Source organism: Chiloscyllium plagiosum, unplaced genomic scaffold (genome assembly GCF_037043375.1).
Source record: "Chiloscyllium plagiosum isolate Xiang-an unplaced genomic scaffold, Cpla_swu_hap1 HiC_scaffold_32, whole genome shotgun sequence".
Taxonomy (NCBI): Eukaryota; Metazoa; Chordata; class Chondrichthyes; order Orectolobiformes; family Hemiscylliidae; genus Chiloscyllium; species Chiloscyllium plagiosum.
This window is the reverse complement of record NW_028270170.1, coordinates 14,380,666-14,404,195: the sequence shown is the minus strand read 5'-3', so window position 1 is coordinate 14,404,195 and position 23,530 is coordinate 14,380,666. Positions and strand designations below refer to the sequence as shown.

Sequence of the window (23,530 nt, the reverse complement as noted above, 5' to 3'; positions counted from 1 at the left end):
TCTATGAACAGCTGAAGTTTTCTCTTTGCATAGCACATGTGCTGTTCTGACCATGGGGTGGGGGTGTAGAAATGCCAAGTGCGGATTCACCAAAATTAACGCTAAAATATATCCGAAAGCAGCACCCAGGTTGGGCATTCAGCTGAGAATTATTTACCTTTACTCCAACAGCACCAAATGCCAGTATTCGACGGTTAGCCAATCACAGCCTTCTGTACTTTGCCTGATCTCCGTGTCTCAATCAAAAAATTGGAAACAATAACTGCCTCCAATCAGAGAGCTTGTTTCATCTGCTGTTCGGCCTGTTCCACCGCAGTGTGTCTCTTTGCTGTAAGTAACTCTTCCTGTTGTGTCAGTGTACATGTCTTGCAGTCAGCAGCCGGCACTTGGCTGCCCTGTTGGAGGGGATTTGCAAAGAAGACCCTCTTGGTGTGCTGGAAGGCAGACTCCTGTTTTCTTCGGTACATTGCATTCCTGCAGAGTACCGGACCTGGGCGAGGTGGTCTAAATCTATCTTGCCGCCCCCCTCGCTTCCCAAAACCCCTCCCCCGCCCCCGACCCCAACCAGGGGAAGATTGGACAGGGCCGGTCAACAGTAAAGGTTGTCTTAGCTGCTAACTGGGCTGCGGGAATTTTGTCCCCTACGGCAGGATTTTAGCACCTTCGTCAGGAACTGTGCAAAAACAAAAACTGCACTGACAAGCAGAAACTCCTGGCTCAAAACAGCAACTCAACAACTCCTGCCCAACACGCAAGATCGAGCAACCAAAACAGGACGCTGCAGGCAAATTGTCCAGCAGTTTGCAAGCCGCTTGGAAATAGTTCGTTGACAGTAGAAGGATCAAAAATCCCGAAGGAAGATAGTTATGGATTCCAACAACACAGGTATGAAAAATACCCATTTTTTATATAAAAAAAGAAAATGATACATTGTGTTACTTTTAAACTGTGTCAGAGCCATTTAACCCCTGCTACTTATGTTCCTGAAGTAAGTGAGGCTACCTATTGAAAATATGTTTGTTAAAGCACCATTTTGACATAGTCACTGTGATATGTTTTGATAGCACACCGTTAAATTGGGGCTTGCTGTGTAACTCGCTAGCATAAGCCGGTTGTGTTAGAGTTTGGTCGTTAATGTTTTCAATTCGCTGGTGTTTGAAGTCAGATCTCTCTGATTAGAATTCCTCGACATCTGTACAAACCTTACAGGACGTGTCGCCGCCACTGTTTATGAGATAACTCGGCTGTATTTTGCTGGCGGGATCAGCTATTAATAGGGATTCACATTTTTATATCTCTCGTTTCAGAGAGTAAAATGTGTTGTTGACTGACGTTTCTGTGTTGGTGTCACTGAGATATAATTCTAGTGCAGTCAGTCTTACCCTCCACGAATAGTTCTGATTAGTTCTTATTTTGAAGTGTTCTGTGTTTTAGGAGGTGACAGCTCGATTCTAGTATTACTGGGATCTTACTGTACCTCGTCCTGTCTCTTGCATCCCCCCCCCCCCACACCACTCCCCACCAACCCGTGTTGATTTTTCCAAAGCTCATAAAGTAGGTCACATCCTGAGTGAGGTGCAAGTTATTTTGCAGATACTCACATGGATGTTGCTTCCTAGCCATGTGCACCTTGTGTTTGTTACTCCTCCTCTTCCCACAAGGCGGGGGGTGGGGTCGATTACCTCAGGATGGTTAGTGTGCAGCGCAGAGTGATCCTAGCGGTTACCGTTCAATTCCCCACACTCGCTTCAGGTCGCCGTGAGGGACTCTTCCCCCTCGTCTGAGATGTCAGTTTAAAACGCCATTGGTTCCCTAATAAGAGAGCAGCCTTGTAGGGTTACGGGACACTACTTGTTTTATATTTATTAGATAAACATGGAGCTCACAAGCCAGTCTGTTTAGCTGCTGACGTAAGGTCCAACGATAGAGAAAGGGACAGAGGTTCAAGAAGATGCATTTCTCAACCTCCACATGTTTTGTGACACATTCACCCCTCCCCCAATAGTACAGCAGTTTAGAAGTATTGAACACGATACTTTCTGTTGATGCTATTATGCATTTCTGGAGCAGGTGGGACTTGAATCAAGGTCTCCTGCCTCAGAGATAGGGACACTACAGCGGCCCCACAAGCGTCCTAAGGTGCTGCACTTTTAAAAGCTAAACTGCCTTCACAAAATTAAGGTCAGATAAACCACCAAGCACACTTAATTTGCAACTTGGGTTTACAGTGTGGCATTTGATTAAGTAAACGTTATTAAATTTGTGTAATATAGAAAATTAGCGCAATTTTCTCTACAGCGTGCCAGTGGTTTGAAGTAAATTAGTTCGGGACATTGTTGGAAATTGAATTTTCAGTTAGTTTGCTCGTCGTCAAAAAAAGTATTCAATTACACAGGGTGTAATTGAGGGTTAGTCATATTTGCCTTACTTTGAGATCGAGCAAAGCTCCATTCAGTCGATTCGGTTGTGTCCCCAACTGGCGCTGTGCAAATGTGAGGGGTCAGTCTGATTAGATACAGGCTTGGATGAACTTCCCCTGAAAACCTGCCCCGTCAATTTTTACTTGGCGCTGCAAACCAGAATTCCAGTGGGGGAAGAGGAGGTGTGAACAAAACTTTTATTTCAATTTGCAATCTTAAAGAAGAATCCTGACTTTGTGTTCAGCATGGGCGTTCGTGAGAATGGAAACATTTCTGAGATCGCAGCAAATTGTTGCGTTAAATGTATTCAGACATATATCTGGGGCGGGTGGGAGTTGAATGCAGACCTTCTGGCCTAGAGGTAGAGACACTGCCAACTGTGTCACGAGAAGCGTTAAAAGCTGGCGGGAGAGGGGAATATTGTTATGTTGCAGCACACAGCAGCTCGGACCTCTTGGTTTATATTTATCGAGGGGTGTTTTGTCCAATTCACGGCATCCGGCGCCTCCACAGTTAACCGCGTTGTTGGACTGTGTTTGCTGTCAGCACTGGCAGCCTGTCATGCGGCAGTAATCCAGGTCAGGAGGCGGGCAATGTGCCTCCTGACCACCTCTTGTTATTTGAAGGCCGTCCCTGAGACTGGGCTTTGGGCGGAATGTAGGGTGACTCCAGTCGGATGATGGTAGCACTTTCTGAAGCCCGGCTGGAGAGTCGAAATGGACATAGAGATTAAAAAAAAACTAGGTCAAAGGGGCGGGAGAACTGAAGAATAACTATAAAAAAGGGTGCGGATAGTTTCCCCTGTGCAGCGGTATCTTTGTCAGCCTCTGTTTTATTCCTGTTTCTGGGGACATGGTCTTCAGGAGGTGGTTAATTAAGAGTTAGGTAAAGGTACTCCTTAACCCCCTCACTCCCCACCCTTGTTCCCTCTTTCTTCACCCCCGCCCTTCCTTTTCCTCTTCTTCTCTCAAACCTCCTTCCCTCACCCTCACATCCCTTCATTGGCCGTTCAAACCACTCCACCCCTCACTCTCATCTCCCTTCCCTCCACCTCCCCACTCACTTCCCCCCACCTCCCCACTCACTTCCCCATTCCCCTTCCCTACCTCCCACTTCCCTACCCTAACCAGCAGCCTCCCATCCCTCACCCATCCCCTACCCACCACTTTCACCCGACGACCCTCCTTCCCTTCCCAACCCCCTTCCTTCTCCCTCCCCACTGCCAACCCTTTCCCATACCAATACTCATCCCCCACCCACTCGCTCCCCTTCGCCTCCCCATCCACTCCCCTACACCCCCCTCTGCTCCACCCCTCCCTTCCCCCTCCCCTCCTCCCTTCCCCTCCCTCCTCCCCTCTCCCTCCCTCCTCTCTCCTCCTCCCCTCTTCCCCTCCCCTCTCCTCCTCCCCTCCCCCCTCCTCCCCTCCTCCTCCCCTCTCCTCTCCCCCCTCCCCTCTTCCCCATCCCCTCTTCCCCCATCCCCTCTTCCCCCATCCCCTCTTCCCCCCTCCCCTCTTCCCCCCCTCCCCTCCTCCCCCCTCCCCTCTCCCCCCTCCCCTCTCCCCTCTCCCACCCTCCCATCTCCTCCCCTCCCCTCCCCCCTCCTCTCCCCCTTCCCCCCCCTCCCGCCCCTCCCCCTTTCTCCCCCTCCCCCTCCCCCTTTCTCCCCCTCCCCCTTCCCCCCTCCCCCTTCTCACCCTCCCCCCTTCTCACCCTCCCCCCCTTCTCCCCCTCCCCCTCTCCCCCTCCCCCCCCTCCCCCTCTCCCCCTCCCCTTCTCCCCCTCCCCTTCTCCCCCTCCCCTTCTCCCCCTCCCCATCTCCCCCTTCCTCCCATTCTCCGCTCCCCCTTCCTCCCCCAACCCCTTCCTCCCACCCTTCCCCTCAACCCTCTTCCCCCCACATCACCCCTTCCCCCCAAACCCCCTCCACCCTCCCCTTCCCCCTTCCTCCCTTCCCTCCTCCCCTCCCCCCACGACCCTCCTTCCCTTCCCAACCTCCACCCCCTTCCTTCCTCCTCTCCCACTTCCCTCCTCCCCCCTTCCCTCCTCCTCCCCCCTTCCCTCCTCCTCTCCCCCTTCCCTCCTCCTCTCCCCCTTCCCCCCTCCTCTCTCCTTCCTCTCCCCCTCCCTACTCCCCCCTCCCTTCTCCCCCTCCTCCCTTCTCCCCCCACCCCCCCATTCAACCCCCCTCCCTCCTTCCCCCCTCCATCCATTCCCCCTTCCTCCTTCCCCCCTTCCCTTCCTCACTCCCCCTTCCCCCCTCCCCTTCCCCCTTCCCCTCCCCCCTCCCCTTTCCTCCCCTCCCCTTCCCCCCTCCCCTTTCCTCCCCTCCCCTTTCCTCCCCTCCCCTTTCCTCCCCTCCCCTTTCCTCCCCTCCCCCTTCCTCCCCTCCCCTTCCTCCCTCCCCCCTTTCCCCCTCCCCATTCCCCCCTCCCCATTCCCTCCCTCCCCCTCTCCCCATTCCCCCGTCCCGCTTCCCTTCCCCCCCTTCCCCTTCCCCCCCTTCCCCTTCCCAAAGGTCCTCCTCCCCATGTCCCCCTTCCTCCCCACCCCCTTCCCTCCCCCCTCCCTCCCCACCTCCCCTCCCCTCCCCCCTCCCCACCCCCATTCCTCCCCTCCCCCCTTCCTCCCCTCCCCCTTCCTCCCCCCCTCCCCCCTTCCACCCTCCCTCCTCCCCTCCCCTTCCACCCCTTCCTCCCCTCCCCCCTCCTTCCTCCCCTCCCCCCTCCTTCCTCCCCTCCCCCCTTCCTCCCCTCCCCCCTCCTTCCTCCCCTCCCCCCTTCCACCCCTCACCCCTCCCCCCTTCCACCCCTCACCCTTCCACCCTCCCTCCTCCCCTCCCCCTTCCACCCTCCCCGCCCCCCTTCCACCCTCCCCTTCCCCTTCCCTCCCCTTCTCCCTTCCTCCTTCCCCCTCCCTCCTCCGTCCCCCTTCCCCCTCCGTCCCCCTTCACCATCCCTCCCCCTTCCCCATCCCTCCTCCCTCCCCTTCCTCCTTCCCCCTCCCCTCCCCCCTCCTCCCCTCCTCCCCTCCCCTCCTTCCCTCCCCTCCTTCCCCCCATCTCCCTCCCTCCCCCTCCCCTTCCTCCCCCCTCCCCTTCCTGCCCCCCTCCCCTTCCTCCCCCTCCCCTTCCTCCCCCCTCCCCTTCCTCTCCCCCTCCTCCCCCCCTCCCCTTCCTCTCCCCCTCCTCCCCCCCTCCCCCTCCCCTCCCCTTCCTCCCCCCACTCCCCTTCCTCCCCCCACTCCCCTTCCTCCCCCCACTCCCCCTCCCCTCCCCTTCCTCCCCCCACTCCCCCTCCCCTCCCTCCCCCCACTCCCCCTCCCCCCCCACTCCCCCTCCCCCCCCACTCCCCCTCCCCTTCCTCCCCCCACTCCCCCTCCCCTTCCTCCCCCCACTCCCCCTCCTCCCCCTCCCCTCCCCTTCCTCCCCCCACTCCCCCTCCCCTCCCCTTCCTCCCCCCACTCCCCCTCCCCTTCCTCCCCCCACTCCCCCTCCCCTCCCTCCCCCTCCCCTCCCTCCCCCCACTCCCCCTCCCCTCCCTCCCCCCACTCCCCCTCCCCTCCCTCCCCCCACTCCCCCTCCCCTCCCCTCCCCTTCCTCCCCCCACTCCCCCTCCCCTTCCTCCCCCCACTCCCCCTCCCCTCCCCTTCCTCCCCCCACTCCCCCTCCCCTCCCCTTCCTCCCCCCACTCCCCCTCCCCTCCCCTTCCTCCCCCCACTCCTTCCCCACCCCTCCCCCCACCTTCCACAGCCCATCTTTTCAGCCCCACACCCCTCTTTCTAGTTGGAATACCATACATGTATATTTCCTGGAACAGTGTTATTATTAGATCCAGGATGTGCAGATCACTGTCTGGGCCAGCATTTGTGGTCCATCCCTAACCACCCAGAAGGCAGTTTAGAGTCACATTGCTGTGGGTTAGGAGTCACAGACTGCCCTTCTTAAAGGGCATCAGTGAACTGGACGGAAATCAACACTTTGTGCTCGGTCACCATTTGCGCAGCTTCCTATTACAGAGTTTTTACAAAACGGTACAGGTGAATGGTGCTGGTGATGTTTCCCTCAATGGGGAGGGGACCCAGCTCCAGTGAGTCATCTTCCTTTCACTTGCCGAACAACATGCATTTTTCTCTGAAGCCGGGGGTGGTCCCGTTGCTGAGACACGCGAGTTTGCGGCCAACACGTGGATCAGCCCGTGACTCAACCCCTAGAAATGCTATTAATATCCTCGACTCAGGAATAACCTTTCTTCACTGGGTACCGGGAGAGCGAGGCAATGTGCGGCATTGCTGTTTATTACATAAACGCCCTGTGCTGCCTGAGCCCTGGAAAGCTGGAAATTAAACAAACATAGGGCGGCATTTGGGTCACACCAGCGTTCACGGGCAAACGTGTACCTGAGCCCTGACCCGTGTGACTGGCTCATTTCCCTCCAGATTGGCTCCCTGATTAATATTTCATGACTCAGTTGCAGATCCAGTACATTTCTGGGCATTGACACTCAGAAAGTATTGACGACTTAACCAACCAGAGAAACTCAACAGATGGAGAAACTCAACAGATCACTTAGCACTGCTGCCTCATAGAGCCAGGGTCCCAGGTTCGATTCCAGCCTCGGGCAATGTATGTGTGGAGTTTGCACATTCTCCCCGTGTCTGCGTGGGTTTGCTCTGGTTTCCTCCCACAGTCACAAAGATAACTGGTGAGTTGGCCCTGCTAAATTGCCCATAGTGTTATGTGGATTAGTCAGAAGGAAATGGGTCTGGGTAGGGTGCTCTTTGGAGGATCAGTGTGGGCCGAAGGGCCCGTTTCCACACTGTAGGGGAATCTAAATCTGGCAGCATATGTAAAGAGAGAGAAGCAGAGTTAATTTTGGGACCATGATCCTTCCTTATAATTATAATTTCATTGAATGCTTTTAGGGCAGAGCTAGATGGTCTCTTGACTAACAAGACAGTAAATGGGTGTCTGGGGTCAGCAGAGAATACTCACAATAATCCTCCCAGCCATTCGTAAGCATTTTGTACTATTTTCCTGTGATCCAACATTGATGGATTTTGTACAATTAAGGGGAAGAGACACCCATTATAAACATAGAATACTGTTTCACTGTTGCTGCAATATAGATTGCTATGTAGGGTGTGGTACAAACTACACAAAGGGGTAAGGCAATATCAGAGAATCCCTTTGAAGAGCATTCATGTTGACTTGTCATCTCATTGATTGCCAGAGGAGTCTTGATGGGCCGATGGGTCTGCTTCTTCTGCTGGCCTTATGGACTTGGCAGGAAATAAAGGAAATTCAAATGTAGTGAGTCTCACTGGCAGGCATGTTATGTGGAGATTCGGTTAAATGGAATTGGTGATGCCTGTTGAGGTCAAATAGCTGACCGACATTTCAAGTTAGGCACATATCCAGCGTAGGATGTAATGTTTAAATTGAAGTATTCACAAAAGTCTGCAACAAAATAATTCACTTTTTCTTATTATTAGATCCAAGATGTGCAGATCACTGTCTGGGCCAGCATTTGTGGTCCATCCCTAACCACCCAAAAGGCAGTTTAGAGTCACATTGCTGTGGGTTAGGAGTCACAGACTGCCCTTCTTAAAGGGCATCAGTGAACTGGATGGAAATTAACACTTGTGCTCGGTCACCATTTGGGCAGCTTCCCAGAACAGAATTTTTAAAAATCAAATTCCAATTTCCAAATTGTTGAACCTATGTCTCCAGGATATTAGGCTGAGTCACTGGATAGCTATTCTAGATATGGTACCATTGTGCCAGCATCTCCCAAGCATGGACAATACTAGTACAAGAAAATGTGTTTTGCAATGCTTTGGGGTGATTGGAATAATTCACATTGGTAGAAGATTCAGATTTGTATCCACAGCTTCCCATATACCGGTACAGGTATAGCAATCTCACTGCAATTCAAAGTGGGTTAAATAAGTAATGTGTCTGGAGAAGGGGGTCAATGACTTAGAGAATTGGCTGCACCCTCAGTAAAACCCCATCTAAACTATCCTGCACCCTCATCATTTCACCTTTGACTAGACTCAATCCAGATAAGTTGAATTAAAACCAAAGGCTATAGTTCTTAGAGAAATGATTTTGACACAAAAATTGAAAGTGAGAGGAGAAAGATTTAAAAGACACCTAAGGGGCAATTTTTTCCACACAGTGGGTGGTTCGTATGTGGAATGAACCGCCGGAGGAAGTGGTTGGTGCAGGTACAGTTACAACATTTAAAAGACATTTGGACAGGTACATGAGTAGGAAAGGTGTAGAGGAATATGGCAAGTGCAGGCAAATGGGACTAATTCAGCTTGGGAATATAGCTGCTATGGACTAGTTGGACTAAAGGACCTGTATGAATCTATCTCATGAATAATACTATGCTGACTAGGTTAGAGCCGCAGCACAAACAATGAAATTGCACTAACATGTCAACAGCAGTTGAGGGAAATGATAAAGGTGATGCTCAAAACATAAATGCCACATGAAGCAGTGAGAGTGGCTTTTCTGATTCTTGTGACATTGTAGATGTTAAGCCTCTGCTAAATTACCATTCCCTGTGTGCAAATAGCCCTCTGGTACATTGCCTACAAAGTCATTCTGCATAGAATTTCAATTGAGAGTAGGCCATCTAGCCCTGAATCTGGTCTACCATTCAATATGAACATACCTGTAGCTTCAACTCCATTCCTGCCTGCACCACCCCTCCCAAACTTTAGACTCCTTTGTCTATCAAAAATCTGTCAAACTAAGCCTTGAATGAATTCAATGACCCAGGCTCTATTGATGTTCTGGGAGAGAGAGAATTGAAACTAATTCCGCAAATATCTCATCATTGTGATGTTAGAACAAACTCTTAAAGGAGATGTTGAGGTGCTTCAAGAAATGAATTAAAGATCTTAAAGGCTTCAGCAGCTGCTAGCTGGAGCTGCTTAAAAGAATGCAGGGCTGGAGGAGGTTGCGGACATAGGAAGGGGTGAGACCATTGAAGGATATGAACACACTGAGGAGAATTTTAAATTCAAGGTCTCTCCAGGCCAGGCCCAATGTGTGTCACAGAGCACAAGTGTAATGGATAAACGGGATGAGAATATAGGCAGTAGAATTTAGGTAAGCTCAGGTTTAGGAAAACTGCAAGGTCGGAGGTCAGCTAGGGGACCATTGTGGGTAATTGAGCTGCAAGGTAATCAAGGCATGGATGAGGTTTTCAGCAGCATAACAGCGAGCTTTGCACAAACCTCAAATACTCAAGTTTGCAGCCAAACCCAGTTTTGTGATGTGCCCCATAAAGTGTTTTGCTGCACTTTTGTTTTGCAGCAAATGAGCCTCAAACAGTTGGCAGCAATCCCAATGGTGAAACAGTAAACATGTAAGCCTTGGCACGGCTAAATAGGGTGCATGAGCTTTTATGTTCGGATTCAGGTTGGGATTTTGCAATGATGACCAAATAATCAGAATCCGAGAGTGATATGTGGGGGCCCTCAAAACTCCATCTCTGTTCACAGAAAACACAAATCAGATCAGGCAACATCTGCAGGCAAACACGTCGGGTCTCAAACGTCGATTTACTGATTTCTGGCCTCCACTGATGCTACTTGATCTGTAAAATAATTGTGGTTTTTCCTGTTTTTGTTTTCAGACTTCCAGTATCTGCTGTGCATCTGTGTCAATGCTGATTCTCCATTTTCTTTGGTTTAGACAGACTAATAACAGGACACTATTTAGACAGCAATAACTAGTTTTGGGTAATTTGTCGGTTGGGTTTTGGTTACTTTGTCGATTGGGTTAACTTCAAACCAAAAGCTTTAAAATTTATATCACATTCAATTTGTTTGCCAGTGCACTCCCATTCAAAGAAGAAAGCAGTCATGCCAAATCTTGTTCTGTGCTGTTTTTCCTGGGGCAAGTTTCATTGTTCTTGCCCTTCCTTCAAAGAATGGAAGTCAATTTTTGTGATTTGCAATTTTTGTTTTGTCAATTTTGTTCTTCCTCCATTGATGGTGTTGACTGTTTTATGTGGTTATAGTTTCCCTTGACAGTGGGCAATTCACTGATATCTTGCCCACATTGGCCATGATATAGTGCTTTAACATTTGGTTTAATGTTTACTTCCTCTGTAGTCTCCCATGGGGAACCTTGCCGAAAGCCTTACTGAAGTCCATATAGATCACGCCCACCACTGTGCCCTCATCAATCCTCTTTGTTACTTTTTCAAAAAACTCAATCAAGTTCGTGAGACATGATTTCCCACACACAAAGCCATGTTGACTATCCCTAATCAGTCCTTGCCTTTCCAAATACGTGTAAATCCTATCCCTCAGGATTCCCTCCAACAACTTGCCCACCACCAACATCAGGCTCACTGGTCTGTTGTTCCCTGTCTTGTCCTTACCAACCTTCTTAAATAATGATACCATGTTAGCCAACCTCCAGTCTTCCGGCACCTCACCTGTGACTATTGATGTTACGGCCCAGCCATCACTTCCCTAGCTTCCCACAGAGTTCTAGGGTCAAACCTGATCAGGTCCTGGGGATTTATCCACCTTTATGTGTTTCAAGACATCCAGCAATTCCTCCTCTGTAATTTGGATACTTTTTAAGATGTCCCCATCTATTTCCCTACATTCTATATCTTCCATGTCCTTCTCCACAGTGAACACTGATGCAAAGTACTCATTTAGTATCTCCCCTATCTCCTGCGGCTCCACACAAAGGCCGCCTTGCTGATCCTTGAGGGGCCCTATACGCTCCCTAGTTACCCTTTTGTCCTTTAACTCTATTTGCCAAAGCTATCTCATGTCCCCTTTTTCCCCTCCTGATTTCCCTCTTAAGTATACTCCTACTGCCTTCAAGGATCCACTCAAACTCTCCTGTCTATACCTGACATATGCTTCCTTCTTTTTCTTAACCAAACCCTCAATTTCTCTAGTCCTCCAGCATTCCCTATACCTACCAGCCTTTCCTTTCACCCTGACAAGAATTTACTCTTGTTATTTCTGAAGGCTTCCCATTCTCCAGCCATCCCTTTGCCTGCGGTCATCTGCGCCCAATCAGCTTTTGAAAGTTCTTGCCTAATATCATCAGAATTAGCCTTCCTCCAATTTAGGACTTCATCTGGTCTATCCTTTTCCATCACTATTTTAAATCGAATAGAATTATGGTCACTGGCCCCAAAGTGCTCCCCCACTGACACCTCAGTCACCTGCCCTGCCTTATTTCCCAAGAGTAGGTCAAGGTTTGCACCTTCTCTAGTAGATACATCCACATACTGAATCAGAAAATTTTCTTGTACACTCTTAACAAATTCCTCTCCATCTAAACCCTTAACACTATGGCAGTCCCAGTCGATGTTTGGAAGGTTAAAATCCCCTACCATAACCACCCTATTATTCTTACAGGTAACTGAAATCTCCTTACAATTTGTTTCTCAATTTCCTGCTGACTATTTGGGGGTCTATAATACAATCCCAATAAGGTGATCATCCCTTTCATATTTCTCAGTTCCATCTAACTAACTTCCCTGGATGTATTCTCTGGGAATATCCTCCCTCAGTACAGCTGTAATGCTATCCCTTATCAAAAATGCCACTCCCCCTCCTCTCTTGCCTCCCTTTCTGAGCTTCCTATACCATTTATATCCTGGAACATTAAGCTGCCAGTCCTGCCCATCCCTGAGCCATGTTTCTGTAATTGCTATGATATCCCAGTCCCATGTTCCTAACCAGGGAGTTCATCTGCCTTCCCTGTTAGACCTCTTGTATTGAAATAGATGCAGTTTAATATATCAGTCCTACCTTGTTCTTTGTTTTGTTCCTGCCTGCCCTGACTGTTTGACTCGCTTCTTTTCTCAACTGTACCAGTCTCAGATTGATCTCTTTCCTCAGTATCTCCCTGGGACCCAACTGCACTCCTTACTAATTTAAATCCTCCTGAGCAGCTCTAGCAAATCTACCTGCCAGTATATTAGTCCCTTTCCAATTCAGGTGCAATTCATCCTTCTTGTACAGGTCAATTCTACCCCAGAAGAGATTCCAATGATCCAAAAATGTGAATCCCTCTCCCATACACCAGCTCTTCAGCCATGTCTTCGTCTGCTCTATCCTCCCTTGTCTGAGAGTAAAATGTCCAGATAGGACCAGGGTCAGGGAGAACCTGTTGGAGATCCATCATTTTCTGTGTTCCTGCTAGAAAAGAACATCCAAATGCAGGACCAGAGCATGTTGCTAAGTGTTTTACATACTGTGATCCATCCAGATCGATCCACTGTACACATCATTTCAAGGGATCATTACCAGTGGGAGACCTGATAAGATGTTGATTCCAATGTATTCCTACCCTCAATAGCTTGTAGCACTGGGAGTAATTCAGATATTACTATCCTCGAGGACCTCCTTTTTAAATTGCTGCCTAACTTTCTGTATTCTCCCTTCAGAATCTCATCCTTTTCTCTTCCTATGTCATTGGTACCAATGTGTACAATGACCTCCTGCTGATCCCTCTCCCCTTTGAGAACATTCTGCACCCTCTCTGAGATATCCTTGATCCTGGCACCAGGGAGGCAATACACCATTCTGATTTTTCGCTGCTGGCCGCAGAAACGTCTGTCTGTGCCCCTGACTAGAGAGTCCCCTATCACAATTGATTGCTTGGAACAAAATGTACCCCTCATTCCATTAGAGCCAGTCTTGATACCAGAAATCTGGCTGTTTGTGCTGCAGTCCCCTGAAAGTCCATCACCCTCTACATTTTCCAAAACAGCAAACTTGTTTGAAATGGAGATAGCCACAGAAGACTCCTGTACTACCCGCCTACCTCTCCTACCTTTCTTGGAGTTAACCCATCTTTGATGTTGAAGTCTGGCTGATTTCCTAACCCAGTAGAGTCGAACCATTGAAGAAGCATTGTATTATTTTGAAAAAAACGTGTGACTTGATAAACTAAAATGGTTTACTGAGAGTAGCATGGATCTTGCAGCTGCTCGTGGGATTGCAGGCATTTTTCTAGATTTACTTCTAGATTTATTTCAGTTATTACATATTAGTAGTATAACATGACTAAGAAATATTTGGAGGCAGATGGGGTTAGTTTTTATGATCAGCATGGACTGGTTGGACTGAAGGGTCTGTTTTCGTGTTGTGTGACTGTATTACTCTATAACTCTACTGTATATGCTTATCTTCCTATCATCCCATTGCAGGTGGAGTGATCACTTACATTGGACCAAACAGTACCTCTTCAAGTCCAGTACTGTTGTACAGTGATAATTCCAACAGCAGTTTCCAGTCTGTGTCTCAATCATGTTCCCCATTACCACCATCACCCAACAGTTCTGGCTCCCAGGATGGCAAACACTACAAGAGTAACTCTTCAGGATCCGGAGAGGATTGTCCAACCATTGGGCCGTTCAGCAACCTGAAGCTTTCCACTGATGATGGGAACACCATTTCCACCACAAAAAATAGCTCTAGCATTACCAGTAAGTAATCCTAGTGTCTTTTGTTCCTTCTGTTTGAGCTAATTCAATGGAATGGCCTCTCCATTTTCTCAATTAAAAATGACTTTTAATTTGTTCAGACAGTTAGATGTTGAAGTATAGTCATTTCAATCATTATGTTCTGCTATTTGAAGCTCTCTGAAAACCAGATGGTTTTTCTAGCTCGTTGTCCTTTTCTCTAAAAGAAACTGACATCTTAAGCTGTGCTTTCAGTTTCCCTGGCCCCACACCCACTCTCTATCCTGTCCCCTCCTTTAGTTATTTCTTCTCAGTCTTGTAAGTGCTTAGAGACATCTTTTATGTGGTGTGCAGTTGTACACAATTAATTAGTTTATAAATGTAAGTTACGTAAAGTAAGAGAGAGGAATTGAGCACTCATTCCCTTCATCAGAAACACTTGGTCTCTCTCGATGAAGCCTTCTGAAATTGAATTTGAAAATACTCTCTCGAAAGTAAGAGTTTACAAAACTCTCTTGTCTGATAGAAAAATGTCCAAATAGGACCAGGGTCAGGGAGAACCTTTTGGAGATCCACCATTTTCTGTCTTCCTGCTGGAAAAGAGCATCCAAGTCAGGAACGGAGCATGTTGTTGTGTTTAACATACTGGGATCCATCCAGAATGATCCACATACACATCATTCCAAGGGATCATTACCAGTGGGATGCCTGATGAAGATGTTGATTCCAACTTTTGACAATATAGAAAATTGTCCTCCAAACACCTGTGGGCCTCGTGATTTTAACTGGAGGTCCTTTCCCACTATCAAGGAGATGAATTAATAAGCATAACAGAAGGCAAAGCACTTAGTGCTATGACAGTATCTTGAATAAATATTAATTCTTGTTTATTATCTGATGGCTGCATTTAGACTTCAAAGGTTGCTTTGTAGATTGTTTACCACAAAAATCTTCTCTTATTATCAATTCGACCCCATCTCTGCTGGGTGCTTTTCCAATGCTGATGGCCTGCACCTTGCCCAAGTATTCTGTCATAAATACGCAGATCAGACTACAGGAATTGGCAGGGCAGTTAGCCATACAGGAGTGGGAACTGCAGCCTGGTAGCAGATATGCATTCACCACATCTTCCAGTCAAGCTCCCTGGGTAGTAATTGGGAGCAGGAATCCTGGCTTCCTTATCCTGGGAGTCACTGTGCCCTTTTGTAATGACCCTACAGCTACTCCACCTGAGGTCAGCCAACAGCACAAATCAAGGACTCATTCCTTGCCGTCATTCTTAGCCCAAGTGGCCAAGTTCCATACTGTGTCAGGGCAATGAGATCACATCTTGATTGTGGGGCCTGTACTCTCATTGACCCCTGCTTAAAGCCATCAGACATCAGACATGGAGAGTTCTCTATAAATGATTGCATAATGAACAGTTTACGTTTTGAATAAATCTCTCATTACTTCTGCACGTTTTCATTTCTTCCAGAAATCAGTGGAATGATTCTGCTGTGTAAAGTGTGTGGTGATGTAGCCTCTGGTTTCCATTATGGAGTGCATGCCTGTGAAGGTTGTAAGGTAACTTGTGCCATACCAGCATGCATCTACATATGCAACTCAGACAAATACATGCATGTACACAGATACCAATGTGTGGATACACAGTGTCATAGAGTTTTTACAACATGCAAGAGGCCCTTTGGCCCATTGTGCTTGTGCTGGTCATCAAATATTTATCTATTCGAATAAATAAATAAATAGATAAATACATTTTCCAGCACTTGGTCCATCATCTTGCAGCTTTGTCATTTCAGGTGTTTGTCTAATCATCTATTCCTGCCTCTGCAATCCTTTTAGGCATTGAGTTCCAGATATCCACCATTATCTAGTTGAAAGTGAATAATGCTGAAGTCTCCTCTCAACCTCTAATCTCAAACTGTGCCCCCAGCTTATTGAGCCCTCTATTAAAGGGAAAAGTCTCTCACTATCTCCCCAGACAGAATATACTTCCTAATGGCTTAGTTAGCAAAGATATCGTGTGAGATACTCCTGTACCATTCAAAGAGATTTCCAGCTTTCATCCCATCTCAGCTGAGGAGGATATTACCTTTTCTTGGTTCCAGTGACCATGAATCTGAAAGTAAAATCTGCCAGATTTCTGCTTCCTACTCACAGCCCACGGAACCCTAGTGAGAAGTGCCCATGTGGAAATGTCAAGTGAGGCCAGGACCTGTCAGTCACATGTGATTCCCTAAATGACAACTTAGATTTATATAGCGCCTTTAATGCAGTAATGCCTTTTGAAGAGCTTCGGATAAGTATTATAAAACAAATTATGACCCAAATATTAGGTTTGCTGGCAAAAAATCAGGTCAAAGAGGTATGTTTGTAGGAGTGACTTAGTGGAGGACTGTGAATCAGAGAGCTATAGGGAAAAATTCTCAAGTCCATGGCCTCCATAGTTGATTAATTGGGCACAAATAATACAGCAAACAAGAAGAACAGCAAAACAAAAATAAACTAATGCGAGTGCTGGAGGACTGAAATAAAATTAAACCGTGCCAGAGAAACTCAGCAAATCTGGCAACATCTGTGGTGAGAGAAACCGAGTTAACATTTAAGTCAAATATAACTTCTTCGGAACTGAATGGCAATGTGCCAATATGTCAGAGATCTGCTTCTGTTTTGAAACTGTACCCCAGCATTAGTCACTGTTTTCAGAAAGGTATTAGGGTTAAGGCACATACACAGCATAAGTACAAACATGTAGATATGCATAAATGTATATGCATGTACTAAAGCCTATATAAATGTCTGATGGTTAATAACGTATTCAAATAACCTCATGTACAAGGCAGTAGAATGTTTCACTGTAGTGATTGAGCAGGTCAGCGTTTTGGCAGGCTAAATGGCTGAGCATAAAGAGTGCAGCATTCTGGAGCTCCCTTCCTAACAACACAGCAGGCGTACCTGCAACAGATGGACTGCAGTCATGGTTCATGTTGTCCCAGCTACATACAGAGATTGAGAATGAAAAGAACAAAATATCATAGGGATATAGTCCAGACTGTTGAACGTGAATTACATTGCCAATTTAGGTAAAGATTCTACTCATTTGGAAGATTTGCATTGCCCAGATTTTTTTTATTTGGCTGATTGCGTGATTACAAACAAGCACAGAAATTACAGTCATCTTCTATGAATAGCCCTGATAGTGACAGCTGCTTTTTGCTGTGATACTTGATGGTCTTTAAAATCAATTTGTGCTGCCATTTAACCAGTGCCACTTGGTTTGGCTCTCCCATTGCTGTTGTACACCATATTGCTGAACTGCAGTTTGGGCATTCACACTTCACTGTGGCTTCTTTCTAGAAGTAGCCTCTGTATCGATTGGCGAGTCAGGCAAGTCAGAAATGTTTATGGAGGTTGTGTTACACAGGACATCTCTCCCTTTCAGGGCTTCTTCAGGAGGAGTATTCAGCAGAACATCCAGTACAAGAAGTGCCTCAAGAATGAGAACTGCACTATCATGCGAATCAACAGGAACCGTTGTCAGCAGTGTCGCTTCAAGAAGTGTCTTGCTGTTGGCATGTCCAGGGATGGTGAGTCTTTTTTGTCCCTCCTGTTTTACGTTTAGTGCATATATTTTAAGGAATTTACTGTTGCTTTACTAACTTCTTGAGATTGTTGGATGAAGCAGTGGCAATGTACCTTGATATTCCATATTAGCTAGACCGAGGCTTCAATATGTTTTTCAGTCAGAAGGCTGTGGGCTTGAACCACAATGAACTACTTGAGTTCATAACTTAGCTTGAGACTTCAAGGCAACATTGAGGAATGCTGTTAGGGATGCTGTCTTTGAGACTTTTTATATTTGTTCATGCATATAGGGGAGATAACAGCTAGTGCTATTATCGCTTGACTGTAATCCAGAGACCTAGGTAATGTTCTGGGGACCTGGATTCGAATCCCACCTTGGTGGATGCTGGAATTTGAAATTAATTTTAAACAACTGGAATTGAGAGTCTAATGATGACCATGAATCCATTGTCAATTGTTGGAAAAACCCATTTAGTTCACTAATGACCATTATGGAAGGAAACTTACTGATCCGGCCTACATGTGACTCCAGACCCACAGCAATGTGGTTAACTCTTAAGTGCCCTCTGGGCAATGATGCTCTCATCCTGTGAATAAATAAAAAAAATCGGGTGTCACTGGTTGGGCCAGCATTTAATGCTGATTTTTAATTTCTCTTCAGAAGGTGCTAGACAGTGGCCTTCTTGAACTGCTGTAGTCCATGGGAAATATCACCAGCTGTGTGTGCTATTAGAACAGGAGTTCCAAGATTTTGACCCAGCGACAGTGGGGGAATGGTGATAGAATTCCAAGCAGTGTGGTGTGGGTATTAGAGGGGAACTTGTAGCTGGTGGTATTTCTACACATCTCCTGCCCTTGTCCTTCTAGATGGTAAAAGTCACAGGTTTGGAAGGTGCTGTTGAAGGTGGGGTGTTAAACATTTCCGTTCCTTAACTTGGACTGAATGATCCCAAGGTACTATAAGAAGAAGAGTAGGAAAGCTCCCTCAGTCGTTTGGCCAGCTTTTATCCATCAACCAAAACCCACCGAATACAAATTATCGGATTATTTGTGTCATTGCTAATTCTGCAAATTTGCTGTGTACAAATTTCAGGCAGAGGGTGGTGCATGTGTGGAATGAGCTGCCAGAGGAAGTGGTGGAGGCTGGTACAATTGCAACATTTAAAAGGCATTTGGATGGGTTTATAAATAGGGGGGTTTGGAGGGATATGGGCCGGATGCTGGCAGGTGGGATATCTGGTTGGCATGGCAGAGTTGGACCAAAGGGTCTGTTTCTGTGCTGTACATCTCAATGACTCTATGGTGACATGTTTATGTACAAAGAATAGGAATTTCTCTTTGGAGTTTATTTAATTGTTTATTTAATTGGCTGTAAGGTGCTTTGGGACATGTAAAAGTTAATAAAACTTTTCTTTCCCCATGAGTTTTATTTTCTCTTTAGTTTCTCCCATACAAGAACATTTCAATGAGGTCTGCTATGGTATAGATTTAGAACTAATAAAAACTCATTGTTGAAATGGAGGTCTAGGTTAGAGTGGTGCTGGAGAAGCACAGCAGGTCAGGCAGCATCTGTGGAGCAGAAAAATCGACGTTTCAGGCAAAAGCTCTTCATCAGGAAGATGAAGGGCCCTCCTGATGAAGGGCTTTTGCCCGAAACGTCGATTTTTCTGCTCCTCGGATGCTGCCTGACCTGCTGTGCTTTTCAAGCACCACTCTCATCTAGACTCTGGTTTACAGCATCTGCAGTCCTTGTTTTTAACCTCATTGTTGAAATGGTCAGTAGTGATCGGATTCAACTGCAATTCATGGCTTAATTTTCTTTCTTAATGGAATATGTATAAGTTTTGTCCCAGGGAGAAGTTCTCTCTCCTTCTGTGTGGATGGACACAGTTTTCTTCATGATAAAGTTACTGAGATGTACAGCATGGAAACAGACCCTTCAGTCCAACTCGACCATGCTGGCCAGATATCCTAAATTAATCTATACCCATTTACCAGCGTTTGGCCCATATCTCTCTAAACCCTTCCTATTCATATACCCATCTAAATATCTTTTAAATGTTGCAATTGTACCAGCCTCCACCACTTCCTCTGGCAGCTCATTCCATACACGCACCACCCTCTGCCTGAAAAAGATGCCCCTTAGGTCGCTTTTAAATCTTTCCCCTCTTACTTTAAACCTATGCCCTCTAGTTTTGGACTGCCCTACCCTGGGAAAAGACCTTGGCTATTTACCGTATCTATGCCTTTCATGATTTTATAAACCTCTATGAGGTTACCCCTCAGCCTCCGACGCTCCAGGGAAAACAGCCTCTCCCTATAGCTCAAGCCCTACAACCCTGGCAACATCCTTGTAAATCTTTTCTGAACCCTTTCAAGTTTCACAATATCTTTTCGAGAGCAAGGAGACCAGAACTGAATGCAGTATTTCAAAACTGTTCCGAGTGTATCCGCGTAATTCTCCTGTTGTGGGTTTACATGTTTGATGCTGAATGGTAGTCCTGAATGTGTAGATTCGATAAGTTTTCATTTCCCTGATTTCCTCCTTTTCCCCCTTAACTTTCCATCTTTTCAATGTATTCTGCCATCACAGTTGGAACCTCCTGCCCCAGATATCTCTGTAGCCCTGAGTGGTGCGATACTAACACCTTGACAAGAATATGCCAAGCACCTCAGTTTGTAAACTTAACTTTAATACCACAATTGGCTTTTCATTTAAATCACTTACTTGTGTTGACTGTGTGCAAGTTGAGAAGTGCATGCTCCAACATGTGGACTCGGGTGGTCTCAGGTTAAGCTGTAATGAATGATTCTTATTAACTTCTTTGGTTTCGAGAAGGTAGTACAGTTCACCATCTAAGAACGAGAAGAGAGTCTGTGTGCTGTGTGTTGTTGGGTTGACTGGATTCAGCATGGCTAACAGAAGTGCCAAGTGATATCATAAACCGTGAAGAGACAAGCTCGATAAAGGGTAATGTGTTCCCTTGTTTTCCCCCCTAGCTGTGCGTTTTGGGCGCATTCCCAAGAGGGAGAAGCAGCGGATGCTGGCGGAAATGCAGAGTGCCATGAATAATATGGTGAACAACCAGCTGAATGGGGAGCTACAGAATGATATCCAACCCCAGCAGCAGAACTGGCAACACCAGCCTCCACTGGCAGCTCCTGTCCACCCACCTCAGCAGGAGCGGTCATCCCCCAGTCTCCATCCCCAGCAACAACACAACCCACAGCAGTTATACTGTCCCAGCACTGAAGCCTCAATGGAAGAAGTCATCTATTCTATTTCCAGGGCACATAAGGAGACCTTCACTTATGCCCATGACAAGTTAAAGCAGACAAGCACTGTCTGCCGACACAACAGTGAACTGATGAACCACAATGCCAATTGCTGTCTGAATGGGTACCATGTCAATGGGATGAACACCATCTATCATCAGGAGAACAACATTTTCCATAAAACCAATAACAGTGGACTGAAGAAGATATGCTACCCATCTTCTTTCTCAAATGGTCACACTAATGGACACATGAGTGGACATTACCAAAACCAGATCAATGGAAACAAATTACACACTAGAAACTCGTATAGTGCCAATGACGAGATAGAGACTGGCAATGGGAGGACCTGCCCATGGAAAGGAGCAAACAGTGTTATCCTGGTATGACATTGCACAACTTATACTCTGATGTTGTGAAACGTAGCAGGCATTTAAAATAATTCTTTGAGCAGAAACCCCATTACATATGTTTATAGATAATAAATGGTTCTCTCTACTGACAAACCAAGCGGTGATATCGAACATAAAATTGACATCTCCACAGAGACACAATCTTGTATGCTATGATGAAACAGCCTTCATAAATAATGGAAATGTGTAGTTCCACAATGATAATATAAACAGGATTACCTATTTTAAAAACCTCTCAGGAACTCTTAAAATCAGATTAATGGAACAAGGGTATACCATCAGCCCATCCTTTCTTTATAGATCACCCTTATCCACCTACCCATTTATATTTGCGCTAAATTCTTTAATCATTTTACCAAAAACATCTATTTTTGCAATGAGCCTTTCAATATTGTCTCTTTCAGTTAACCTTCCTAAAGTACAAACCTTTTTAAAGGAAGACTGAATTCTATTCTGCTTTAAAAAAAAGCTTAATTTATACTTTAAAAAAAATTAAGTTGAGCTAGTCTCTAATTAGAGGCAGGGGGTAAGATACAATTGGTAACTGTTTATCTGAGGATCAACATGCCTCAAGCAAGGGGAGAGGTTCAGTAGGAGAGTTCTTATGGTAACCTCAGCCAATGCAGGAATTGAACCTACATTGTTAGTATTAGCACATGGCTATCCAGCCAACTGAGCTAATCAGTCTCACTGGATGGTGCTCTAGTCCTACAGAGACTACTGGTGGCAGTTTAACCTGAAATATTGGATTTGAGAAGTGAACCTAATGTTGTCATAAGAGTTACTTCACATCCATGTTGGAAACAGCTCAGATGCCTTGTTTTACTATTATATCCTATTTCTCTTTTCCAGTAGCTAATTATTTCTGACAAAATAATTACAATTTGTTCCATAATTATTAAATTCAAAGTCATGGAATAATACTGACACAAATAGAAGCCTTTTGGCCCTTTGGGTGCTTGCAGGCTCTCTGTAGAGTAATCTAGTCAGACCCATTCCCTTCCCCTGCCTTATTCTCATACCTTTGAAAATTTACTATTTGCAAGTTTTCACAAGTTGAAATTTGTATTTACTTATTTGATTCTCTTGATCTGAGATAGAGTCATAGAGATGTACAGCATGGAAACAGACCCTTCGGTCCAACCCGTCCATGCCGACCAGATATCCCAACCCAATCTAGTCTCACTTGCCGGCACCCGGCCCATATCCCTCCAAGCCCTTCCTATTCATATACCCATCCAAATGCCTCTTAAATGTTGCAATTGTACCAGCCTCCACAACATCCTCTGGCAGCTCATTCCATACACGTACCATCCTCTGCGTGAAAAAGTTGTCCCTTAGGTCTTTTTTTTATATCTTTCCCCTCTCACCCTAATCCTATGCCCTCTAGCTCTGGACTCCCCGATCCCAGGGAAAAGACTTTGTCTATTTATCCTATCCATGCCCCTCATAATTTTGTAAACCTCTATAAGGTCACCCCTCAGCCTCGGACGCTCCAGGGAAAACAGTCCCAGCCTGTTCAGCCTCTCCCTATAGCTCAAAGCCTCTGTCCCTTAACAAATTCCGTTTGTTTTTAATGTGTTTCCTGAAGAGACAATAAATGGGAAATCCATAATTCCAATGCTGTCGAAATGTTGCTTCCTTTAATGAATGTAAAAGCAATATTAAGCCATTAATTTCAGAAGCTCTGATCAATGAGATGTAATTTTTAGCATATTCGCTCAAATTCTTTATTCTCACTGGCTCAATCTGTAGAAATTACTCGATGGCCATAAATGACAGTTGAGTGCAGTCGTTCCCTAGGCTTGGAATCAGTTGTTTTTTATTCACCAATGGGATGTGTCCATCACTAGCTGAGCCCGTATTTCTTGCCTGTCCCTAGTTTCCTTGAGTAGATGTTAGTGAGTTCTCTTCATGAACCTCTGTAATCTATATTTTAGCAATTGTCCAATTACACTCTGAACACTTGTCAGGTAGAATATTGATTCTTCTAAAGCACAAAGGTGGTTTTAGGAGAAAAAGAGCTTAAAATTGCAATTATTTTGATTTAAGAGAATTTCATGAAATGCGTTCTAATCGGTTTGTTGTTTTGACAAATCTTTGATCAGTGATTTTCGCATAATCACTTAAACATTGATTGTAAGGACTGAATGACATTCTTCTGTTACTTATGTTTTCTGGAATGTTCCATTTCTCCATGTTGTTCAGTCCTTTCAGGAGTTTCAAGCATGATTCAGAGAGAATAACCTCCATTTTACAGCCATTCATGAATAATTTAACTTGGCTCTGGAGGGTTTTGGCATTAGATCAAGGGCTTGCTTCACTTTTCTGAACACGCAAAGCAAATTCCCATTGGTGGCTGATA

The 23,530-nt window shown here is 46.1% G+C and overlaps 1 protein-coding gene across 1 annotated transcript in view; it reads left to right on the top strand.

Moving 5' to 3' along the window:
• The first annotated feature begins 300 nt into the window (after window positions 1-300).
• The window catches only part of nr1d1 (nuclear receptor subfamily 1, group d, member 1), a 31,171-nt gene continuing 7,941 nt past the window's right edge, over window positions 301-23,530 (top strand). The window contains exons 1-5 of the mRNA XM_043674919.2: window positions 301-885; window positions 13,634-13,912; window positions 15,366-15,454; window positions 17,334-17,478; window positions 20,477-21,135. Of these exons, the coding sequence (XP_043530854.2) occupies window positions 867-885; window positions 13,634-13,912; window positions 15,366-15,454; window positions 17,334-17,478; window positions 20,477-21,135 (1,191 nt within the window). The 5' untranslated portion in view covers window positions 301-866. The remainder of the gene's footprint in view (window positions 886-13,633; window positions 13,913-15,365; window positions 15,455-17,333; window positions 17,479-20,476; window positions 21,136-23,530) is intronic.